The sequence below is a fragment of the Myotis nattereri genome (genome assembly GCF_964212035.1).
Source record: "Myotis nattereri genome assembly, chromosome: 3".
NCBI classification, from domain to species: domain Eukaryota; kingdom Metazoa; phylum Chordata; class Mammalia; order Chiroptera; family Vespertilionidae; genus Myotis; species Myotis nattereri.
The window spans coordinates 59,374,662-59,392,049 of NC_138077.1; the positions used below are offsets into that span (position 1 = coordinate 59,374,662).

At 42.1% G+C, this 17,388-nt stretch overlaps 1 protein-coding gene across 1 annotated transcript in view; it reads right to left on the reverse strand.

The window, feature by feature from the left end:
- STXBP5L (syntaxin binding protein 5L) overlaps window positions 1–17,388 on the reverse strand; it is a 233,931-nt gene that overhangs the window by 183,241 nt on the left and 33,302 nt on the right. Inside the window, exons 4-5 of the mRNA XM_081086880.1 lie at window positions 14,011–14,092; window positions 9,714–9,814 (exon numbers count right to left, since the gene is read on the reverse strand). Of these exons, the coding sequence (XP_080943006.1) occupies window positions 9,714–9,814; window positions 14,011–14,092 (183 nt within the window). The remainder of the gene's footprint in view (window positions 1–9,713; window positions 9,815–14,010; window positions 14,093–17,388) is intronic.

The following is a 17,388-nucleotide window of genomic DNA, read 5'->3' on the forward strand; positions in this document are numbered from 1 at the left end:
ACAATGGGTTCTTAAACTGGACCGGAGGGCCGGAACAAAAGCATGGATAGAGTGTTTGTGTGAACTAATATAAAGTCAAAGTAAACATCATTACACAAAAGGGTATGGTCTTTTTTTTTTTATTATTGCAATAGTTTTATTCATTTCAAACATTTTAACAAGAAGAATGTAAACACTAATTATTATAATTTGAAACTTCAAAAAATGGAGGAATCATAGCACAATAACATACCTTATTTGAAAATGGCAAAGGCAAAATAAAATTGCCTAACAAAGGAAAGGTACAAAAGCCTTTCAAATTAAACTTAAATATAATAAAATAATTTAAAACTAAAACAAATAGAAAAGAACAAAATGTGTAAACAGTAAATTAAACATTTTCTTTAGTGCAACTTCCAAATTATGCCCAGGACGTAGATGTAGATGGCAATGTAGACTGGGTTGAATGGTTTTTGGTCTTTAAAACATCAACTTCAGTGGTAACAGTGTTGTTGGTCTCCTTTTTAAGCTAATGCATCAAAGTCTGGAGTTAGTTTTGTTGCGGCTATTCTCAGGATAGATCTGAGGTGTTCGTCAGTTAAGCTGGATCTGTGAGGGGCTTTGTTGATGTTCATCACGCTAAATGTCTGCTCACAAACATAGGTTGACCCAAACAGCACCAGTATCTTCTGTGCCATCCTCCGGATGTTTGGAAAAGTGGCTTCATTAAGTGAAGCATAAAAGTCTCTTAGTTCAAGAGAGCTGAATTTCTCCTTTAGGACAAAGTCAGACTGAAGATCGATGAGTTCCAGTTGCACCTCTTCTGGTGCTGTTTCAGGGTTTTGTGACAAAGGACAGGCCACCAGTTGAAGTGACTGGTCAATTTTTTCAACATCAGAAAACCGATGACAGAATTCTGCATGCAGGTCATCCAGTGATTTGCTGTATTTCTTCACGTTTTGGATGGTCTCCTTCTGTGTGGCTAGTGTGGCAAAATGAGTGAAGACTGTCTGAAATTTGTCTGGAAAAGAAAATCAGCTTCGATTTAAAGGCTTTCACATTAGTGTACATGTCATGTACATACTGATCTTTTCCCTGTAGCTTCACATTTAGCTCATTCAGATGTGAAAATATATCTACAGCAAATGCAAAGTCACACAGCCAATTCTTGTCACTCAGATCAGTAAATTCGTCAGACTTCCCCTTAATTTCAAAAATGCACCAATCTCTTCTTTGAGCTACCACACTTGTTGGAAAACTTTGCCCAAACTCAGCCAGCGGACACGAGAGTGGTAAAGTAAGTTGTGGTGATCCGCATCAGTTTCCTCCAGAAACTTAATAAACTGGCGGTGCTGAAGTCCCTTTGCTTGAATGAAATTAACAAGCTTTACGACTGGATTAACAACATGATTAAGTTGTAATATAGACTTGCACAATGATTCCTGGTGAATAATACAGTGAAGAAAAATAACATCTTGGTTAGGGTTCTCATCTTTCACTTTATCCTGAATTCTTTTTAGCAGTCCAACATTTTTTCCAGTTAAATTTGGAGATCCATCTGTCGTGACATTAGCAAGTTTACTTCATGGTAGCTTCATTTTCTCGATGACAGTAGACACCCGGTCATACAAGTCCTCTCCCCGTGTTTTTCCTTTCAGTGGCTCCATAGCTAAAAACTCCTCCGTAATTTCAAAATTGTCACTAATCCCTCGGATAAAAATTAAGAGCTGAGTAGTGTCCTGCGCGATAAGCTGAGTTTTTCAAACTTGCCTTTGCTCTCTGGACACAGAGACCTGCTTGCTGTCTCTATCATACATTCCTTCAAAAACTCGCCTTCAGAGAGAGGTTTGATAGCTTTTGCTAATTTGAATGATAGCATAAAACTTGCTTTGGTAGTTGTCTCTTGAATTGCAGTTTGTCTGTGAAAGACGTTTTGCGGAGCCTGTAATCATCAACCTCTGTGCAGTAGCCTCCCGTTCTTGAGGTGACTGCTTGCTAGCATAGTTGCCATGATTTGTGGCAAAGTGACAGCTGAGATTGTACTCTTTGAAGACTGCAAGTGTTTCCTGGCATATCAGACATACCGGCATTGATCGGACTTCGGTGAAAAAATATTTTGTTGTCCACTCCCTCTTAAACACTCGGCATTCACTGTCCACTTTCCTTTTCTTTGGTCCACTCATGTTTAATATTGGGCTAAAACCAACAGTACCATTCTCTTATTAAATTCTTTACTAAAATAAGACAGTAAAGTATAAAAACAAGTGATTAAATTTGCTCTACTATAACATTTTTGTTCTTCTAAAAAATATACATATAACAAAATCATCTGAAAAAGTTCAGACATGGGACAGAGGCACACCCTGACCATAGAGAACAACCCCTTTCCTCCATAGGAAACCTGTGTATCTTTCACACAGGCCCTTTGTTTATGGTAACACACATAGTTGCATATTGCTGTGTCTTCCAGACACACTTGTCTGGGAGTTGCTAGGGCATTGCAAAACATGGGTAACCAGTAGTTACCACTAGCACTTTCGTTACTGGCAAAAAAACAGCCGCAGTGCACATAGTGTGAAAGAGCCCATTATCAATGTCAGATTGCATCCACTGGACTCTATAAAAACAACCAAGTGCCACTTTTAAATGCCCATTGCAACAGTTTTTCTTATTAAAAGCTGGAAATGGCAGGATATTTATATATATACCCCTACTGTGACAGCCTGGCAGAGCATTACAAAGGAGAAAACCCAGCATCTGGTGAAGTCCATAAGTACAAGACTTCAGGCTGTCATTACCAGGAAAGGGTTTCATCCAAGTATTAGATATGAACATTTGATTTTCAGTTTTTCATTTGTCCAATTACTTCTGAAACCCTGAAATTAAGCGATTTTATAATAAAATCTTTAGTTCATCACATTTCTATACAATCTTTTTGTTCAAACCACTGAATTAGGGTTCGTTCACACTGGCCGTGCTGCCGTTGCAGTGTGGTGCAGCACTGCAATGCAGCGCAGCTAGGGTTAATGCAGGGTACACAGGTTTCCATCAAGTTTGCGTTGATGCTAATGTGCAGTGGTGCATGTTAACACAAATGCCCTGTAGCACGCATTTTTACAGCTGAAAGTCTTTGTTGTTTTATTAACAAGTCATTGTGATGTACAGAATGTGGGAACAGGAAAAAATTGTGTTTGAGTAGAGCTCTTAATCTTACCTCAGAAAGGCTCTGATACTGTGCTCTCCAGGGGTGTGTCTCCCTACATCACCACGATAACGTGTCTACGCATTCCCAGGGTGATGTCGGGAAACGCATCCACGGGCATTACAAGGAGCCTCTGGAAGATTGAGAGGTTGTTCCTGTTGTGCCCAGATTTCAAGGTTCCCAAAAAGCCCACCAGGGAGCCAGCGAGTCCGATGCAAAAGCAAAGAGTCCTTCATTTCGAACTAGTTCGGCTCCCCGACCACACTCACCGATGCAACGGTAAGCCCAGTGGCAGAGCGCGAGGCCTGATGGGATTGTGGGTTTTATAGTAAGGGCAGGGGAGGGGACTGTGGGCCCTGCCGATTGGCCAGGTGCAAATCGGGTCTTGTTACACAGGATGTGGTCATCTCTATGGCACGCACGTCCCTTGATTGTCATTGGTTAGTTTAAAGAAATCCCAGGCGTGGCCAGCGGGGGCCTGGGCTTTTGGGAAGAAGGTACTCTCCTGAGCACAGAGCGGCTGCCCCAAAAATGGAGGACCCAGGGCAAGATGGAGGGCACAGTCCTAGCCCCCCCCACCCCCAGGGCGAGCTGAGCCCGGGCTCCAGGGGCCAGTCCGGTTGCCAGGGGTCCAGCAAATCGACCAGTTCCAGCCCAGACAGGAAGTCCACGTCCTCCGTCTCGTCCCCAGGGGCTCCAGAGATCACCTCCTCCTCCATCTCCTCATGCGACCGCCGCCGCTGCCGCGTGGGTCCGGTCCAGGGGCGGCGGGCAGGTGGTGGCCTGCGCCGGGCTCCCGCCGTGGGCTGGGGAGTCGGTGCCTGAGGCCGCCAGCAGCGTGGTCAGGCTGTGCCTCATGGGGCCCGGCGGCGGGCCCACGTAGGCCCCTCGACCACTCGCCCTTTCAGTTCCTTCTACTGAATGGGCGAATATAAATCTGCCCACTCAGAAGAAGGAGCTGCAGCCGTGTTTCCTGACGTTGCCATGTTAACACTGCTGCTGGTGAAGGAGCGGAGGGGAGAGCAAGAGAACCCTCCACTCTTTCGGCTCTGCGGGCCGGATAGAACAGCCGAACGGGCCGGATTCGGCCCGCGGGCCGTAGTTTGCCCACGGCTGGATTAGACCATCTCTCCAAATCTGAAATAGATTGATTAGTGCTGAAACAATTAAGCAAAATTAATAATTTTACATTTCATAAAAGAAATAAATCTGCAGGCTCAAATGGTTTCATCACTAGAGAATTCTAGCAAACATTTAAAAACAATTAGCAATTCTAACAATCTTTTCCAGAAACACTAGAGAAAACTTCCTAATTCATTCTATGAAGATAAGATTACCTGAGAGCAAAATCAGATAAAGACAATAAAAAAGAAAACCAGACCCTGCCAGTGTTGCCCAGTGGTTAAGCGTTGACCTATAAACCAGGAGGTCATGGTTCGATTCCCAGTTGGTGCCGGGGTCCAACCCCAGCAGGTCCAGGGGTTCCCAAAGGCGTAGACGGAGTCGGCGAAGAAGGAATGACACGGAGACAGCGTTCAGTTGATTAGCAGCCTAGCCAGGATCTCCAGCCAAGTTCTGGTCTCCATCTCCAGAGAGGTTCTGCCGTTTATTGTCTTGTTACATCCGTATTTATCCCAGTTGATTTTAATCCTGTCAATTTCTATTACAAAGGTTAGGGCGTTTCTTATCTCCATTCCAGGGAGTAAAGATTATGTAGCTTAAGCATGATTGTTTGTAGTGATTAACTACCTGCCTGGCACTTAGTTAAGGAGTTTCATCCCCTCCCTGACTTCAGGGAAAAATTCCTACCTGGGGAAACAACCTTTCTAGGAGAGGCATCCCCTCCCTGACTTCAGGGAAAAATTCCTACCTGGGGAAACAACCTTTCTCAGAGAGGTGACCTTGGTTAAAACACACAGCGCTAAGGGGAGCAAACATATTAAGAACAGTATGCTATATACGCCAGGTCCCTTGAAACATATGCTGTGCAGATGTTTCTTTCCTGCAGCGACTGTGTCAAGCAGCAAGGATGGACCAGCTTCCGGCAAGTTGGGGCACATGCCTGGGTTTTGGGCTCAATCCCTAGTGTGTGGGCCATGCAGGAGGCAGCTGATCAATGATTCTCTCTCATCATTGATGTTTCTATCTCTCTCCCCCTTGCCCTTCCTCTCTGAAATCAATAAAAATATTTTTTAAAAGAAAAACAAACTGTCTAATTTAAAGACATTCATTTTTTTTGTCTATTATAACTCAATAAAGGTGGAGGCAGTGAAGAATACTCTTCTTAAACATAATATTGGAAGTTCTAGCCAGTGCAAGAAAGGAAATAAAGGCATGCAGGTCGGAGAGAAAGAAAACTTCCCTATTTGCAAATGACATACATGATGGTCTATTTAGAAAATCCCAAGAAATCTATAAAAAATCTCTTAGAACTAATATGAGTTCAGCAACATTTCATCATATAAGAAAGATAAACATATAAAACTCAATTGTATTTCTATATATTTACATGAAACATGTGAAAGCTGAAATTTAAAGTGCAGTACCATTTAAAATCACTTAAAATACAATATACTGAGACAGAAATATAAAAAGCAATTATATAACTTATATGCTAAAACCCACAAAACCCACATGAAAAAATAAAAGATCTAAGAGATATACTTTGTTCATGGATTTTAATATTCAATATAATAAAAATGTTAACTCATGCTTTCATAAAACTCTGAAAATACATTTTTGTAGATATGCTTATTCTAAAATTTGTCTGAAAAGGCACAGAAACTAGAATAGCTAAAGCATTTGGGAAAAAGAAGAATAAAGTAGGAGGCATCAGTCTATCCAATTTCAAGACCTAATATATACCTACAATAATCAAAATCGTGGGGCATTGGCAGAGGAATAGACACATAGATCAATTGAACAGAAAGAGAACACAGAAAAATAAGCCCACTTAATATATCCAACATTCTTTTGACAAATGTGTGAGGCAACTGAATGAAAGAGGTAAACAAATGGTAGTGGAGAACTGAATATCTACTGAGACAAAAATAAATCTCCAGCTACACTTCAAACCTTACACAAAAATTTACTCAAAACAGAGCATACATTTACATATCAAATATAAAACTTCTTTAAAATAGGAGAAACTTCTTGGGAACTAGGACTAAGCAACAAACTTTTAGATTTTATGTAAAAGTATGGTCCATAATGAAAGAATTAATAAATTGGGCTTCATAAAAATTTAAAATATTTTCTCTATGTAAGACCCTATTAAAAGGGTCTTGATACACTATTGACTGGAAGAAAATATTTGCAAACTACATATCCAACAAAGGACTAGAAAATTTATCTAGAATAAAATGTAAAATTCTCAAAACTCAATGGTTAAAATATAGAAGAGAAAGGCCTAATAAACTGAAAATCAATTCCTTTACTGCTGCTAGAAGAGAATTGAAGTCTCGGGAAAAACTACAACCCCAAAATCTCAATATAAAAAGTTATTAGGGCCAAAGCCAGCTTGGCTCAGTGGATAGAGCATTGGCCTGCGGAGTGAAAGGTCCCAGGTTCGATTCCGGTCAAGGGCATGTACATGGGTTGCTGGCACAACCCCAGTAGGGGGTGTGCAGGAGGCAGCTGATCGATGTTTCTCTCTCATCGATGTTTCTAACTCTCTATCTCTCTCCCTTCCTCTCTGTAAAAAATCAATAAAATATATTTTTTTAAAAAAAGAATGCAATCAAGACTGCATTGGAAAAAACACCTCATTTAAAAAAAAAAAGTTATTAGGAAAACCAAAAATCAAAGGAGACAAATCAAGGACACTAGAGAAATATGAAGCATAACACCACAGATAGAAAAAATAAACTCTTGTAAATACAAGTAATTTAAGGTCTGTATATCATAACCTTCATATTGAATTTTACTTGAAAGCCATACAAAATGTCTCTATGCTTTCCCCAACATTAGACAATTTATGATTAATGATAGCAAGGGCTGTTAATATGCATAAAAGGTGAATGTTTGGCCTTATTCATTTTTCAGATCATGCACTGAAATATGGAGGTTTCTCTTCCATATTTAGGTTTAAAATCAGATTTGACAGGAGTCATCCATTCAAAGAAGCTGAAATATCTAATTCTCAAAAAACAAAGGCTGGTTGCTATCTTAGGGCTGAAGGTGCTTTAATAAATAAAGAAAAAACACTAAAATCTAATAGAATAATAGACAAACATGGTGATTGACCGTACCTTTGCTACGCTTCCCATTGGCTAATCAGCACAATATGCAAATTAACTGCCAACAAAGATGGCGGCTAATTTGCATATGTAGGCGCCAAGCGATGGAGCGAAGCCTGCTGGCCCCAGGCAGGAGCAGCGAGCGAAGGCCGGTGTGGCGAGCGAAGAGGGAAGCCCGCTGTGCCAGCCCTGCCTGTGCTGGCCCCGCCCCCGGGACCCAAGCAGCGAGCGAAGAGCGAAGCCCGCTGCACCAGCCCCTCCCAGCAAAGAGCAAAGGCCTGGGTTCCGGGCACCAGAGGAAAACTGGTGCCAGCAGCCAGGGAAAGGGGCTCCCAAGGGGCCCCAGACTGCAAGAGGGAACAGGCCGGGCTGAGGGACCCACCCAAGTGCACAAATTTTTGTGCACCGGGCCTCTAGTCTATACTAATAAAAGGATAATATGCTAATTAGACCGGGTCAACCGGCTGTCATCCGACTTCCTTCCTGACAAAGCCATGGTGGTGGAGGCCGAGGCAGAAGCAGTTAGGAGCAAGATCAGGCTGGCAGGGGAGAACAATTAGGGGCGAGATCAGGCTGGGAGGGGAGGGCAGTTGGGGGTGCAACCAGGCTAGCAGGGGAGGGCAGTTGGGGGTGCGACCAGGCCGGCAGGGGAGGGCAGTTTGGGGCAAGATCAAGCCAGCAGGGGAGGGCAGTTGGGGGCATTAGGCAGGCAGGCAAGAAGGTGAGTGGTTAGGAGCCAGTGTCCTGGATTGCGAGAGGAATGTCTGATAGCCTGTTTAGGCCCAATCCCACGGTCGGACATCCCCCTCCGTGCATGAATTTCGTGCACTAGGCCTCTAGTTTATAGTACAAATTGTGATAGTGAATGATTATTCTCTACTCAAGAGTGTCAATGTTTATTCTCAAATTTAAGATAATGCATTTCTTTTTTAAAAAGATATATATCATATTTTTGTAAGCATTGAAATAGGCAACACATACAAAGTTCCTATGATTTAAATTTTTCCAAAATCTGTCAGCTTGCATTTTTATGTTACTTCCAATTAAATCCACCTCAATTGAGATAATTAAGCACTGGCTGGTAGGTCCAAGTGACACCCTTTCTCTATCTGCAGACTACGGGTTGGAGTTTCATAATAAGCCTTTATGTTTTCTGAGCACGAGACCAAGCTATTGGAAGTAAATTCAAGTTTGTACATTTTTCCCCCCACAGGTGAGAAGCGCTTATAATAGATTTGTATTTTTTTTCAATTTTGTACTTTTTCTTTTTCAATTCTCACCCGAGGATATATTTTTCTTATTTTGTTTTAGCCTGCCTCCCACCACCTCCATCCTAGGCCTCCACTACCCTAATCTCTGTGTCCATGGGTTATGCATAAAAGCTCACAAGTTCTTTGATTGATCTCTTCACACCCACCCACCCTGCCTTTCCTTTGAGGTTCAACAATCTGTTCCATGATTCTATATCTCTGGATCTATTTTGTTAAACAGTTTATTTTATTAGATTCCACCTATGAGTGAGATCATGTGATACTTGTCTTTCTCTTTCTCTGACTGGCTTATGTTGCTTAGCAAAAACAATGAGGTATCACCTCACACCTGTCAACAAATCAACAGATGATAAGGGTTGGTGAGGATATGGAGAAAACAGAAACCTAGTACACTGCTGACAGACATAATGGCAGACTGATGCATTCATTATGGAAAACAGTATGGAATTCCCTCAAAAAATTAAATATGGAACTTCCATTTGACCCAGTGATCCCACTTCTAGGAATATATCCCAAGAAACCTGAAACACCAATCAGAAAGGATGTATGCACCCCTTTGTTCACAGCAGCACAATTTACAAGTGCTAAGATCTAGAAACAGCCTAAGTGCCCATCATAGATAAGGGGGTAAAAAAGCTGTGGTACATTTACACCATGGAATACCATGCAGCAGTAAAAAAAGAAGGATCAATTTTGGGCTCTTTAGACATTTAAAAGAAAAAAAGGTTTTGTTTTTTAACTTTTAGGTACACCTTGTGGCTTAACAGTCTCAGATCCCTTTCCAGAACGCTGGTTTTTTAGCAAGGAGAACAAAAATGTTAGAAGTTATCCGTTAGTAGATGACTAAATCTATATGACCTATGAATTTTGTATGAAAATTAACTATTATAAAATAATCATAAACATTAGGTTATTTCTAGCTATTAAGATTATGAAAAAAGATCTTTGAAAAGTTAACCTATAATTTATTCAGGAAATAATTTTATTGTACATTAATAAATTGTTTAACTCACACATTCTTACCGTTCTCGATTAAATTTAAGAGAATGAAGAATAGCTGGTCTTTTTTGTCTAAGGTTCCACAAATGAAGTGTATCATCTGAACCTGCACTGACCAAAGCACCCTGGAATAAAAAGAAGACAAATTTAGCAAGTGATTTATTTAACTTAGGAATTTTTGTGAAGGAAAAACAGCAAACTAATTTACTGAATTTTTCACTGCTTGAAGAGTTATTTGTATCTATATAACCTAGAAATACAAGGAAGTTCAACTGCACATACTTCAATCAGGAAGGATAAGAATGCTGAAATGGAAGAAACAAGTAACTCTGCATAGGGATTAATCAGGATGACTAGCTCAAGGAATATGCATATACCAATAGAAAGGAATATAATCTAATAATAGACAAACATGGTAACTGACCATACCTCCGCTACACTTCCCATTGGCTAATCAGCAGGATATGCAAATTAACCCAACCTATATGGCAACTGGCAGCCACGCAGCTGAAATGAGCAGGAGGCTTGCTTGCTCCAGTGATGGAGAAAGCCAAGCTTCCTCCCTGCTGTGGCCCGGCTCTGAGTTCCGAAAGCAACAGCTCCAAAAGCAACAAAGTTGCAATTATAGAAGCTAAACAAACCCCAGATACCTGCTTTCAGCAGGCCCTGGCCTCAGAGCTGGAGTGGCAACAAAGTTTCAATTATAGAAAGTAAATAAATCCCAGAATAAAAACAGAGAAAAAAAAAAAAAAAAGGAGAGGCTGGGAGCTTCCGTCCCCGGTTTGGCCAGCCTGAAAACAGCCCTCAGCCCCTCACCCAGGCTGGCCAGGCACCCCAGTGGAAACCCCCAACCTAAAGGAGGTGCGGGCAGCCTGAAAATAGCCATCAGCCCCTCATCCAGGCTGGCCAGGCACCCCAGTGGGGACCCCACCCTGAACGGGGTGTGACCAGCTGCAAACAGCCATCAGCCCCTCACCAAGGCTGGCCAGGCACCCACGTGAAACCCCCACCCTGATCTGGGACACCCTTCAGGGCAAACCAGCTGGCCCCCACCCATGCACCAGGCCTCTATCCGATATAGTAAAAGGGTAATATGCAAACTGACCCTAACAGCAGAAAGACTGGGAATGACTGGTCACTATGACACACACTGACCACTGGGGGGCAGACGCTCAATGCAGGAGCTGCCCCCTGGTGGTCAGTGCACTCCCACATGGGGGAGCTCTGCTCAGCCACAAGCCAGGCTGATGGCTGCCAGTACAGCGGTGGTGGTGGGAGCCTCTCCTGACTCCTCAGCAGCGCTAAGGATGTCCGACTGCAGCTTAGGTCTGCTCCCCGCTGGCAAGTGGACATCCCCCAAGGGCTGCCTGGCTGCCAGAGGGATGTCTGATTGCCAGCTTAGGCCCAATCCCCCGAGGAGCAGGCCTAAGCCAGCAGGTGATCATCCCCTGAGGGGTCACAGATTGCAAAAGGGCACAGGCTGGGCTAAGGGACGCCCCCGCCCCCCCCTCGCCGAATGCACAAATTTTTGTGCACCAGGCCTCTAGTAATTATAATAAGCAGCACTGTGACTTTTAAGGCTTTTTTCTATTTTTCTTTAAAAAAAACTTAATTTTTTGTTTCTACATGTACTATATAGCTTTGCAAAGAAGCAAATATCCAACGTAGTTTTAAAATTCAATCTAGTCACATAAAATTCTCATTTGTAAGAATTTCCTATATACTATAGTTGAAAAGTATATATTCTTCCTAAAAAGTATATTTGGTATAATTTGATTATTTTTATAGTTCAAGAAGTTTCATCTATAATTAAAAAAAAATTTACATTAAAAGAAAACATTTTTCCAACTAGAATTCAGTACAACTTCAAAAATAATGTTGAGATTCTTTTTATACAAAACCTCCAAATACAAATAAATCCTATTTCAAATACAGTAGGCTATTTTCCACTTAATATGGCAGATACCATATCTATATATATAAAAGCCTAAGCAACAATTACGACCGAACAACCAGAACAACCAGTAGCTATGATGTGCACTGACCACCAGGGGGCAGACGCTCAATGCAGGAGCTGTCCCCCTGGTGGTCATTGTGCTCCCACAGCTAATCTCCTATCACTGGCCAACCTCCCACAGTTCCTCCCCTCTGGTCAGCCAACCTCTCACAACCCCTCATCCCCCCCCCCCTCCCCGCCTGCCCCCCCGCCCCCCCCCCCCCGGCCCTGACTGGCAGGCCCTGATTGGCCCGGCCCCAATCGGGACTTGGTGAGTTGGCCCCAATCAGCCCTGATCACCGGCCAGGCCTAGGGACCCCACCCATGCACATAATGCACCAGGCCTCTAGTGTGTGTGTGCGTGTGTGTGTGTGTGTGTGTTATGTATACATATATATATTCGTGGGATGAAGTTAAAAGAGCCATCAGGCAGCTGGTTCCACAACCATCACAGAACTGGACAGTGCTATTCATCAGGCATGGTGTCAGATTCCTCGCATCACCTTTCAACATCTCGTGGAGTCAATGCCAAGAAGAATCGCCGCAGTATTGAAGGCAAAAGGTGGCCTGACGAAGTACTGATGGGGTGGTCATAATAATCTGGCCACTCACATTCAAATATATCCCACATTCAAAGGCTGTTAAATCACATTGTTAACCCATATCTTCAGAAAAAAATCACTTCTACTGTCATAGTAAACAACCTGCTTCCCTATTTATAATGGTCTGGCCCTCTAGCAACTTCAGTGCGAAATTATAGCTAATTTGCCTACAAACATCAGATGGTCATGATAATCTGGCCACTCAGTATAGTTAATAATATAATAATAAATATGTATGGTGTCAGAGGAGTACTAGACTTATTGGATTGAACCCTTAGTAATTTATAGAAATGTATACTCACTATATTGTACACCTGAAAGTAATACAATATTGTAACTCAACTGTAATTGAAGGATTAGAATAATTTTTTTAAAAAAAGGTCTATGCCCTGGCCAGTGTGGCTCAGTTGGTTGGGCACTGAAAGGTTGCCAGTTCCATTCCTGGTCTGGGCCCATGCCTGAGTTGTGGGTTCAATCACAAGTAGGGGGCGTGCGGGAGGCAGCCAATCAATGTTTTTATTCTCACATTGATGTTTCTCTTCCTCTCCCTTATTCTCTCTTTAAAAACATCTATTAAAAATATTTTAAAAAATAAAAGGCTATGAGATGGCCAAATTAAATAAAACATCTCCCATTAAAATAAAAATCTGAGTTGAGATGGACTTAATTAGCCCTCAACTAATGGAAGATCTTCAACCTTTCTGAACTTTATAAATAAGTATTTTGTCTTAGGGAGTTCCTAATCACCATAGGTGTAGGGTAGGCAACAACGGTCATAATAGCTATGGATAAATAAATATATACAAATTCATACATATACCAACATATGCACATAGAGATACACACATATAAAAGAGCCCATAGGTACATAAGTGAAAAGATTATTTCATGGAAGATAAAGACAAAACATGAAACTAGTGCTGGATTATAAAATTTAAGTTGGTGGGCAGAGAATTTATAGAATAAAAGTTTTATGGTCACTGAAGCAAGTGAAATATTTCAGTAATATTTAAAAAAATGTAAATAATCTATAAGTTATTCTACACAATCACAATAACAGGATCTTCTAAGATATACAACTTTTTCTTTTAAAATTTAATAAACTAACAAACACTGGAGTACCGTTTTTAGGAAAACTTTGACCATGAATAATACTATATACATATATGTCTTTAAGCATTTAGAACAGTGATTCTCAACCTTCTTAATGCCGCAACCCTTTAATACAGTTCCTCATGTTGTGGTGACCCCCAACCATAAAATTATTTTCGTTGCTACTTCGTAACTGTAATTTTACTACTGTTATGAATCGTAATGTAAATATCTGATATGCAAGATGTATTTAGGCGACCCCTGTGAAAGGGTCGTTTGACCCCAAAAGGGGTCGTGACCCACAGGTTGAGAACCACTGACTTAGAATCAAAATATAAAAAGATTATATCAGGGGTCCTCAAACTACGGCCTGCAGGCCACATGCAAATACAAATATTGTATTTGTTCCCGTTTTGTTTTTTTACTTCAAAATAAGATATGTGCAGTGTGCATAGGAATTTGTTCATAGTTTTTTTTTAAGCTATAGACCGGCCCTCCAGCGGTCTGAGGGACAGTGAACTGGCCCCCTGTTTAAAAAGTTTGAGGACCCCTGGATTATATCAATGAATGCAGTATGAGAGAGAGAGAGAGAGAGAAAGAGAGAGAGAAATAGTAAAAAGAAAATCCTTACCTCATTGATCAAGAATTGGAGCTGCAGGACAGCTGCACCACTTTCATGTTGGCAATAACAATCAACACCAGGTCTCCCAAGTCTAATATAAATAAAAGTCAAGGATTCTAACATTTTAATTAGCACTTTTACTAACAAGAAAAAAATAAACTAACTTACCTAATAACTGATATTTTGCTTTTCAGTTATCCTAACTTTTGAAAATAAAGAGTTGAAAAACCTTAGTCTTTGTTAATGCAAATTGCATCATATAGCACGGGATAACAGCAAAATGGCCAAATAAGATGTCCCTCACAACAAAAATAATCTGGCATCCATACACAGACAAAGTGGCCTTCATGGAAGCCTACTAGATTCAAGTAGATTGTGAAACCCTGGGGCAGTCCCAGAATGAAGAGAGCTATTTTGAGAAGGCAGACTGACACCCAGCTCTCCAAAACAATATGGAAATAGCTCTGTACACCTGAGAATGTGGTTACAGCCCAGTTTGGATTTGGATTTGTCACACCAAGGGACCCAGAGGAGTCAAGCTCTTGAATGGATCAGGAAATAGGCATAGAGACCTTGGTCCTGGTTGTGGACTCAGAAGTAGCTTTTGAACCAGCTCCAGCCTGTCTCAGCTGCAGTGTGGAAACCCCCAGAGCAGCGGTTCTCAACTTGTGAGTCACGACCCCTTTGGGGGTCGAATGACCCTTTCACAGGGGTCGCCTAAATACATCCTGCATATCAGATATTTACATTACGATTCATAACAGTAGTAAAATTACAGTTATGAAGTAGCCACAAAAATAATTTTAAGGTTGGGGGTCACCACAACATGAGGAACTGTATTAAAGGGTCACAGCATTAGGAAGGTTGAGAACCACTGCCCTAGAGGTAAGGCTACCAAATTTGATCAGATTATAGATTCAATTCTGAAATGGCTCTGTAACTCATTAGCCCCCTGCCTCAGCCTATGTTGAGGTTCTGTGTCAACCAGGCCTGCTGGCACAGGCACCAAACAGGATAAATTTCTGTCTGTGCTCCCAGAGATACTGAAAGGGCCCTATACACAGCCCCAGACCCTGGGGCAGTCCCAGAAAGAAAATGAAATCACTCTCTTGAAGAGATACATGCATCCCCATATTCAATTCATCATTATTTACAATAGCTGAGATATGGAAACAACTAAAGTATCCACTGATGAATGAATGAATCAAGAAAATGTGGTACACATGCCTACAGTGGAATATAATTCAGCCATTAAAAAGAAGGACAATATTTGTGACAACATGGATGGACACTGAAGGGATCTTGCTGAGTGAAATAGATCAGACAGAGAAAGACAAATACTGTATTATCTCACATGTGTAGAATCTAAAAACAAGCAAACAAACCAAAACACCAAAATGATAGATACAGAGTACAAATGGGTGGTTGCAAGAATTAGGGTTGAGAAGTGGGCCAAATTGGTAAGATGGTCAAAAGGTACAAATTTCCAGTTATAAAATAAATAAAATCTGGATATGTATTTAACAGCATGGTAACTATAGTTTATAATACTGTACTGTATATTTGAAAGTTACTAAGATAGTAGAAAACACAAAAGAAAAATGTTGTGACTATGTGTGGTAATGCCTGTTAACTAGACTTATTGTGGTGATCATTTCAACATATACACAAACATCGAATCATTATGTTGTACACCTGAAACAAACACAGCATTATATGTTAATTATACCTCAAAAAGAATAAAACAGAAAAACTGATCCATATTGTCTATAATAAACTCACTTCAAATACAATGCCATAGTAAGTTTAACATAAAAGAATTAAAATAGATACATCATGCAAACATTATTTTTTAAAAAGCAGGATGTGCTATATTAATATCAAATAAAGTTGATTTCAGAGCAAAGAAAGTTGCTAGAGACAAATAAAGATGTTATATAATGATAAAGGAATCAATCTACCATGAAGACATGACAATCTACATATATAAAAAGCCAACAACCGGAACCCAGGAACGACCATAATGACCAATCGCTATGATGCCCACTGCGGCCAGTGAACCAGCCCGATTGGCAGTGGAGCCGGCGGCCAATCTCCCACAGCCCCTCCCCCTGGCCATCCCCATCCCTGATCAGCTTCCCCTACCCCAATCAGGAGTGGGACTGGCCAACCTCCTGTGACCCTTCCCCCAGGCCAGCCCAGTCCCTGATCGGCTCCCGGTACCCTGATTGAGGGCGGGGCCAGCCAACCTCCCTGTGGCCCCTTGCCCTGGCCGGCCTACCCCTGATCATCCCCTTCCCCAAATGGGGGGGCGGGGCCATCCAGCCAACTACCTGCAGCCCCTCCCCCTGGCCGGTCCTATCACTGATGGGCCCCCACCACCCCGATCGGCCCGCGGCCCCTGTTCCTAGCCAGCTCTGCCCCCGATCGCCCCCGCACTCCGATGAGGAGCAGAGCCGGCTGGCCAACCCCTAGCGGCCCCTACCCCTTGCCGGCCTGGCCCTGATCAGGCCCCAATCAGGGCAGGCTGGCTGGCCAACCTCCTGTTGTCTCCTCCTCCCCACAGGCCTGGCCCTGATCTGCCCCGATTGGGGCCGGGCCAGCTAGACCCCTCCTGTGCATGAATTTGTGCTCTGGGCCTCTAGTCATACATATGCACACCAAACTGCAGAGCCCTGAAAAACAGAAAGCAAAACTAATAGAGCTGGAAAGAAAAATAAATATATACAGAAACAGAGCTGAAGAATCAAATTTACTCTACTCTCAGAATTTGATAGAATTAACAGACAAATAAAGAAATTAGTGACTGTCAGGAGTCATGTGTGGGGGTGGGAGAATTGGAGAGTTAGGGTATGACTATAATAAAAGGGCAACATAAGCCTGACTGGCATGCGCTCAGTGGTTGGGCGTCGACCTATAAACCAGGAAGTCGTGGTTCAATTCCTGGTTAGGGCACATGCCGGGGCTGCCAGTGGGGGGTGTGCAGGAGGCAGCCAATCAATGATTCTCTCTCATCATTGATGTTTCTATCTCTCTCTCTCCCCTCCTCTCTGAAATCAATAAAAACATATTTTTTAAAAAGGGCAACATGAAGCCCTGGCCAATTTTTCCCACTGGTTGAGCATGGGCCCTCAGACTGAAGGGTCGTGAGTGCAATTCTAGTCAAGGTCATGTACCTTGGCTGCAGGCTAACCCCTGACCCAAGTCGGAGTGCATATGGGAGGCAACCAATCCATGTATCTCTCTCACATCTATGTTTCTCTCTCTCTCTGTCTCCCTTCCTTCCATTCTCTCTAGAAATCAATGAAAATAATATCCTCAGATGAGGATTAAAAACAACAACAACAAAAAGGCAACATGAGAAATCACTGTGATGATAAATGTGGT